Genomic DNA, 8,728 nt, shown 5'->3' on the forward strand with positions numbered 1-8,728 from the left:
AAATATAATTACAACTAATAATTATTAAATAATACAATAGAAAATTATAAGAAAACAAATGAGAAATAATCATTAATATACAATAAGATAAAAAATTTATTATGATAAAATAAAATTAATTCCTTAGAAGTATAAATTGCCCTACATATACTTTTTATTTTGTCCCGTTTCATCATGAATATATAATATCATGGTACTCCAATTTAATAGAAAACAATAAAAAATAAATGTTAGATTATTACGTGTAATGTAACAAGATGAGAAAAGAATGCGCAAAAATTTGCACCTTATCTTCATACATGTATGCATGTATTTTCTACTGCAAAAACAATATTAAAACATTTTTATACAGTTAAGAAGTTACTATTGTACCACGAAAATCATTAATGATCGATGCTTTTTGACAGAATGGAATTTAATCACTGCTTAGATAAAAAGTATGGACAACGAAGTACCAGTAGTATTAATTTAAACATTCTAGATGATATTAAACAATCGATGGCCTATGGTACCCCGTTTTTTCCTATATTATTACATTAATATTTAAAGATAGGATTATTGCAAAGGTGCATGGTTTACATACACACAAATATACGTACATGTGTATTCTTCATACTGAAAAGAATATGAGACCGGTACATAGTCGATTGACGTAGTGGGAGATACTTGCATGCCCCACCTCCATTAGCTTCTCATATTTTTATATCAACATCTAGTGCAGTTTAAGACGCCGTTGAGTCTGCAGTTTCTGCAGGCATATAATTTTTTTATTTTTTTATTTAATATTATTCATCTTTCTTTGTTGTCATTAACTATGAATATCATGCTTTTTGAAATTTGATTAGTGTTTTACGAGATGGTGTCTGCGTGTCAATGTAGTGCATCGTGAAAATTTCTTGGAGGAACACTGTTTATTCAGTGATTGTGCTACGGTTTCTGCCCTAACGAATTTTCTAAAATTGTCTAATATCCTTTCCTTTTTTACGTTATTTATCAATCCAGAAATGCCTGTCCATCTTACAAAAGCATAAAAAAGAATAAACTAGCCCGCGAATCCGGTTCATCTTTTAAATTCTATAGATCTGAATGCTATTGCACTTTTCCTCGATAGACAATTACCGAGCTAAGAAACCCCTCCGATCGATATCCCGGCCAAAGTTATTTTTTGGTTCTCAGTTTTCTCCTCAGTCGTGTTTGCGAAAAAGAAACTTGTGTGCGTGCAAAGGAAAAGAGAAGAGGGTTAAATGAATTATCCGTTCGAGGCTGATCGAACGGAGTGTGAAATTTTAAGGTTTCTCAGCCGTTTGGCTGGGAAGCCAAATAATATTCTACGAGCAAAGTGAGACGGAAAACGTTCGTACAGCGAAATAAAAAATTGGTTCCTCGACTCATCATCCCTTTCCTCTATTCATCCATCCGTCCATTTATTCGTTTTATTTTTTTATATTGTGACGCGGATTTTCCACGTTTTCCTTTCCTCTCGTAAACATTATGGATCGCAACGAGAGCACGAACGAGGGTGGCAGCTCGCCCGACACAGTGGTCGCGTTCTCCTCGGAGGAGGAGGAGAAGCAGAAGTCAATTGTGGTCAGCACCTCCGGCGAGTACATCACTGTGGGTGACAGCAGTTCCAGTCTCGACACTCTGACCAGTGGTAGTGTCGCGATTCTTTCTTCCAGCGCCAACGCGAACGATCGAAAAAGGAGCAAATTCGACGCGTTCAAGAGCAGCTTCCGCGAGGGAAGCTTATTCAAAATCAAGAAGAAGACACGCGGAATCGACGTGTCCTCCTCCTTTGAAACAGAACAACATGATAAAGGTTAATCATGACGTGTTTGATGAACTTTGCGCTTCTCTCATCCGTGAGATAAATAACAACCGATGGAGTTATTTATTATGATTCAAATGTTTTTTTTTTTTCTACTCTTTTCGAGCCTTTTAATCTTTGATTTTTCTTGATTTTTCTTCAACATTAATTAGAAAATTGGAATTATTAATTATAAAATTGAAATAACGCATTTATTTTGATATCTAAAAACAATAGTTCTCGAGCAGCTATTTCCCTGACTCGCGATTCTTTTCCACTTCAGAGGCATCTCAGCAGCAATCGCAACGGCTCGAAGACGAGAAAGAGCCGAAATTGACGACTGATGTGCTTTCGAGCGCAACTTTAAAGAAAAAGAAAAAGAAGTCACACTCGCTGGTACGCAAGCTAAGCTTGAATAAATTTCGCATGTCCTTGGAACAGCAAGAGCAACGACATACCCCAGAGGGTGGTAACAGTAGCCGTTCGCAAAGCCAGTCCTCGCAAGAGTCACCCGTTCATACATATATTAGCGTCACAAAAAAAGAAAACGATGACACCATAGAAAAGGAAAAGGGGATAAAAGAGGAGCTTAAGAAACCAGAAAAGGTACTTGAGAAACCGACGAAGACTGTCAGTGCAGTGCTACGCAAATCGCCGCCTCTGACCATCAAGAGGTTTGCGGAAACCGTTCAACAGGGTGAGGATGCTATTGATCGCAGATCGCAGAATGTTTCTGCACGAAACTAAAAGACGGAATATTCCACGATATACTTCTTGACAATATATAAAGCCATTTCGATTTAAGAAATAAAACTTCAGTGAGTTACATTTGTGATTTTTGAAAAATAAAATCTAGAGGTGTGTGTACATTTTTATAAATAAAACCTAAATATATGTATACATATATTTAGGTTTTATTTATAAAAATCGCAGTACATCTCTCTAAATTTTATTTTCTTTTTTTCTCTGTCACTTTTGTTGCTTATCTTATCTTATATTCGATTTGCTCGCAATAAATCATTTGTTAGAACTGCACGATTATTTGTAATCATAGCAAAACATTATATATAGCAACGATGTAATCGTCTGGAAGCGATTCAAGTTTTTAAAAAATCGAGCGTAAATGTATTCTCGTAAGTCACACACCTTTAAATTTCTTTAGACACTGCACGACATTCGCAACAGGCTAATCAAGATAACGTCTCGCATTGCGTCTCGACTCTCCCATATTCGTTGTCGAAATGGTCGGAGTCTAATAAAACGAAACTCGCGGAGGATCCAGTGGCCAGGAAAGGCAAAGTGAAGACGAAATGCGATTCAGATTCCTCGGAATATGTACCGTCGACATCGTCGCCCGTCGACATTCGCCGCAAGCTATCATTGTTGGAAGAGAAACGAGCGATATTTCAGCGACGCTTCTTTGATTCGAGATCCAAAGACATAACGTGCTCAAATGAGACAGTAATCGACGCCCGCGACGATCTATCGAGCAACAACGAGTTTCTTCAACAACGAGAAGAAGAAAGAAAGAAAAAAGTGCGGCATATCAATGTGAAGACCTTTGACGCCTTCTCCACTTTCGGTAACACTCTCGACGAGGAGGATTTTTCGGAGGATTACAGCGATACAAGCAGCAATTATCATAGACTTTACGCTACCATGGCACCCATGCTGGGAGCCATGGATCTTGAGGTGAGATCCATCGTGTAGGAGTGATTAGAGATGTAAAGGACGGAAAAATTCTAGAATTTTAGGATAAAAAACTCGGGAAATAATGGTCTTTTTCGTTTGGCTGTGACAGTTTTTCACTCGGATATTTTTTTTAGCATTTCATGATTTCCGAAATCCCGCTTTAATTACTATTGTTCCAGAATTTAGTTTTCGCATTTATCCGTAAGATTGCTGTGTAAAAATATTTACAAAATTAAACTATACAAAGTTAAAATATAGTATTATATAATGATTAATATGCCAGTGGCCATAAATATACCTTACCTTTCACTGTTATCTGAATGATATTTTATATTGTATATATTGTTATACTCAATTTTAAAAAGTTAAGTAAATGTTTTATACTGTTATTAATACAAATCACACTTTATTAAACTAATTGACACTGTTTTTTGTACACTGTGATTGTAATTATACATATTCTAAATTTTAATTAGTGAGACAACGTTCATTGAATCTCTAATTACTTTGTAGGCAATGTTATATTGGGATGTTATTTCAAAATAATTAAAATATAGAGCACAATAATAACAAATATGCAACAAAATAGTGTCTATTATGCTTATAAAGTTTCTATTATCTGTATTAATAACATCACTTTAGCTTTTAAATATAAAATAGCAGTCGTTCAATTAATTATATTGAAATAACTATATGTTTTTTCATGAATTTTATGTAATTTGGTCAAAAATTTTATTATTTACAGTAAAAAAACCAGTCTTTTTACTTGATACTTTTCTCCGAAGTAAAAAATACCATTTTTTTTACATCTGTGATAAAGTTGTCTTCCGTTAATATTATAACGTTCGACATTTTGCGACATTGAACAGCAATATTAGGGAATTTTTGCAATACCGTTTAATCACATATGATGAATGTTAAGGTCGGGTTATCTTCTTCTTAACAATTAATTAAGAAAAGAATAATGATTTTAGCGTTCACCGAATCTGGATAATTATTGCAAAAACTTCTTATTAAATTGTGAAATATACGTTATACGATTGTGTAATATAGCTTCATTGTGTTTGAAACACGATAAGTAGTCTTATTTATTCCATATTAATGCGTTTGCAGCCACAATCAGCGAAACCTTTAACTAGAAATGATAAGAGAAAGAGCCAATTTTGCAAAAATTGCAAAATTATTTTTAAATTTCTCTCTTATAGAATCCTAAAGAAAGTACCGAATAATTTACAATATTTATATACATTCGTGTAAAATTATTGACGTGAACCGACTAATACTCCAAAATTGGACGCGAGAAGATTGAACGTAGTAGAGATTCTACGGTTAATCCAGTCACACGCTGCGATATCACACGTTTGCGGTACTTTTCTGATATCGATCCGCTTGTATTTCTGCCTCTTTGGATCTCTTGTGCTCTCGTCTGTTACAGAGTTTCGAATTACGCGGTTTCACGAGTTCTATCGTCTCTACGTCTAAGAAGAAAAATGCGTGTATAAATAACAAGTTGATTGAAATATCAGGGGAATCGAATTGAAATATAATCCATTCGTTTTGAAAATTGATCAATGTAATCAAAATAGAAATTTTTTTTTATGCTTCGTCGTTGTTGATGACTCTTTAAATTCGATGGCGATTATTTAGATGAATGCTTCATGCATTCATTAAGACGCGAAAGGCTTATTATTGTATTTATAGTTCTGCACTCCCCCACGACTGTACTCGGGGATAATTCTCCCACATACAAGTTTTCTCAGTTCATTTCGCTCACGCGAGCTGCGGCAGCAAGATCATTCGTGAGGCGTAATTATCTTCAGTCTATCGTCTCTTAGAAGCTTACAGGCATTTAAAAGGTCGTGCATGAATATGGACGTGGAATTAAAAATTTGGCGAAATTTAGAAATATTCGATATCAGCAAGTGGAAGGTGCAACCGAAAGAATGGAAGTGGCTTGGGGTCCGTTGCAAGTGTTTGCGTTTCTAAAGAAATGATTTCATTTATATTCTTCTGTATATCTATAGTATAAGTGATGATAATTATCAAATTATCAATTATTTGTGATTACATCTGCATTTTCTTCCTTACTTAGAATTAAAAACATATTTAGAGTCGTTAGCTATATTATTTACTAAGTTAATACGTTACTTATAAAAATGGAAAGCAATGTGTTTTCCTAACTAGATAATATCTTGAAAAACCTATTATTTAACCTAGAGAAAATGTCCTGTACTTAAATGTTGATTATATATTCTTTTATTATTTCAGTCGTCGAACAATGCATCAAACTTCGGCGTAAGCGAGAAACGGGAGCATTTGTACAAAATATTAGTAATCGGCGAACTTGGGGCGGGGAAAACATCTATCATTAAACGATACGTACATCAATTCTTCTCCCAACATTATCGCGCAACGATTGGCGTCGACTTCGCGCTCAAAGTACTCAACTGGGATCCGCACACCATCATCAGACTACAATTATGGGATATCGCAGGTCAATAGGAACACAATGTTTCAACTTTTCTCTTTTGAAGCTAATAATGGAACTCGTGCGACAGATAAACTAATATGCTGATATTTCTCCTTTCTTATTCTTCACTAACGTCATTTGAGAAATGTCTTAGATATTTTAAATACTTCTAAAATTGTTTAATTAATAACTTAATTCATAGCCAAGTTATTATTATTATTATTATTATTATTATTATTATTATTATTATTATTATTACGTAGATTATACAGGGTGTCCCGCGAGACTTCCGCTTTTTGTAAATAGAGTGGACTAAACTGAGTCGAAAAGTCTTCTACTATTTTGCAATTTTATTTTGCAATGGTTAACGAGATATTAATTACTAAAAATTGCCGAATATTGGTCTTTAATAACTTTTTTACTCAAATATTATCAATTTTTTTCAGAAAAACAACAAAACTTGCTTATTTTCTTCTCATAAAGTTCTGAGAATTTTTTCAAAATTTTTTAATACCGTATTTTCTCATGTTGGTAAAAATAGTTGCCAATAAGAAAATGCAGTACTAAAAAGTTGATAAAAAATTCGTAGAGAGCTTTATGAGAAGAAAATAAATAATCTTTTTTGTTTTCTTTTTTTCCGTAAAGTTGATAATATTTGAATAAAAAAGTTATTAAAGACCAATATTCGGCAATTTTTAGTAATTAATATATTTTGTTAACCATTGTGAAAATTGCAAAATGATAGAGGACCTTTCTTTTCAACTCAGTTTAGTCCGATTTATCTATAAAAAAGCTTGATAAAAGTCTCGCGGGATACCCTGTATCTACGTAATAACTTGGCTATGAATTACTTGGTTATTAATTTTAGAAGTATTTAAAATATCTAAGACATTTCTCAAGTTAGTAAATAAGAAAGGAGAAATACCAAGCATATTAGTTTTTTCTGTTACATAAGTATTGTTCTATTATTAGCTTCAATATTCTGTATAAATTCTATAAGATCTTTTATGGTATCTGTTTAGGTCAAGAAAGATTCGGGAACATGACCAGAGTTTATTACAAGGAAGCCGTAGGTGCTTTCATAGTATTCGATGTGACAAGAAGCGCGACGTTGGATGCAGTGGTGAAATGGAAACAGGACTTAGATTCAAAAGTGCAACTTCCTGACGGATCGCCGATTCCATGCGTTCTATTGGCGAATAAATGCGATCAGCAGAAGGAAGGTTTGGTTAATTCGCCCGCTAAGATGGATGAATACTGTAAAGAAAAGAACTTCTCTGGCTGGTTTGAAACTTCGGCGAAGGAAAACATTAACATTGAAGAAGCAGCCAAATTTCTCGTTAACAAAGTAAGAGATTTTTCACATTACTTTTCTTTCATATTAAATTACAGTAAGTGTATAAAAGCAAAGCATTTATCATGGAATAAATCGGTATTGAGGATTATTTACGTATAATGCATTTTTAAGAGATCTGAAAAATGCATTATACGATAAATAATTCTAACTCGAAAATACGATAGATATTAATATGTACCATACAATGGCTTGTCTATTGTTTATGCGTGACGTACGACGGATTAATCATTGACGTCTTTCGCCCTAGAAATGATCGACTTATGATGCATAATTAATCGACATGAAACCAATCAACATCTGGATATTGAATGATCGCTATTATTGTTTCACTTAACGTTTCGGACACGTGTACTGATATAATTATGACTGTTATTAATAAATATATGTAAAATGTTTATTTCAGATACTTCAAAATGATCAGGTTATAAGAGACAATGGCATCCAAGACCAGACGGACAACGAGAGATTCACATTAAATCAATCGCCAACAAGTTCCAAAAAATCCTGCAGTTGCTGACGAATAGGCAAATCGCAATTCACAAGTTCGAATTTTCGGTCACGATTTTCCATTCGTCAACTTCAATGTGTCTTCGTAGATGCCATGAGAATCATAATTTTTTAAATGCCTTACCCTTCTCTACAATAGGAAGCATCTGCTTATTCTCCATCTTGTATAATGCATGAAAATTATTTTATCAATCCAAATCATTTTTTACATACAACATGAGAAAGTCATAGTTAATGATAGTAGCTAAACAAATTTTTTAATATTCGTATAAGGAGAGTTTTGAAAAATGCATTAAATAACTTTGACATAATAACTTTGACAACAATATACATCCTTTTTTAATTGATTGACACCTGTATTATCTGATTTATATGTTAAATTAATTCGATTAGAAATTTGTATGTAGCAATGTTTTCTCTGTCCGTCAAAAATCATGTCAATAATTATTGTTTATACAACTCTGCTTCTAGCATCATTAATAGAAAGAATTAGGATTTTTGTATGTATGTATATCGTAAAGAGCGTAATACTATTTATTATTACTCGAGTAATTAAATTCAATACACATATATATATATACATACTACGAATTCGATAAAAGCAAAACAATTGGCCGTTTTCTCATTAGATAATGCGCTTCCTATCCATATTTCCATTTCGCTTTTATTTTAATTAAATTTAATTATCGACAATATTGTGCCTTTGTTCGCACAATCGCAGTTATACAAGCTGATTGTAATTAAAATATTAAAAAGACCGTTTTACATAATACGCTTTTAAGACATATGCATCAGTAGCATTGCGATATTTGAATTGAAATTCAAGATAAAAAATGAAAAATAATCTTTAATATACATATATATATATATATATATATATATATACATATATCGT

The 8,728-nt window shown here is 33.1% G+C and overlaps 1 protein-coding gene across 5 annotated transcripts in view; it reads left to right on the top strand.

Moving 5' to 3' along the window:
• Nucleotides 1-8,103, top strand: part of LOC108689123 (ras-related protein Rab-32) — an 18,446-nt gene extending 10,343 nt beyond the window's left edge. Inside the window, exons 2-7 of one of the 5 annotated variants that reach the window (XM_018195796.1) lie at nt 846-1,819; nt 2,091-2,504; nt 2,970-3,499; nt 5,768-5,993; nt 6,992-7,317; nt 7,730-8,103. In XM_018195796.1, the coding sequence (XP_018051285.1) occupies nt 1,492-1,819; nt 2,091-2,504; nt 2,970-3,499; nt 5,768-5,993; nt 6,992-7,317; nt 7,730-7,843 (1,938 nt within the window). In that variant the 5' untranslated portion in view covers nt 846-1,491 and the 3' untranslated portion in view covers nt 7,844-8,103. Of the gene's footprint in view, nt 1-845; nt 1,820-2,090; nt 2,505-2,969; nt 3,500-5,277; nt 5,459-5,767; nt 5,994-6,991; nt 7,318-7,729 lie in introns of those variants that run through there. The other 4 variants (XM_018195878.1, XM_018196114.1, XM_018196041.1 and 1 more) reach the window with 4 other exon arrangements.
• The last annotated feature ends 625 nt before the right edge of the window (nt 8,104-8,728 follow it).

Source organism: Atta colombica, unplaced genomic scaffold (genome assembly GCF_001594045.1).
Source record: "Atta colombica isolate Treedump-2 unplaced genomic scaffold, Acol1.0 scaffold1, whole genome shotgun sequence".
Taxonomy (NCBI): Eukaryota; Metazoa; Arthropoda; class Insecta; order Hymenoptera; family Formicidae; genus Atta; species Atta colombica.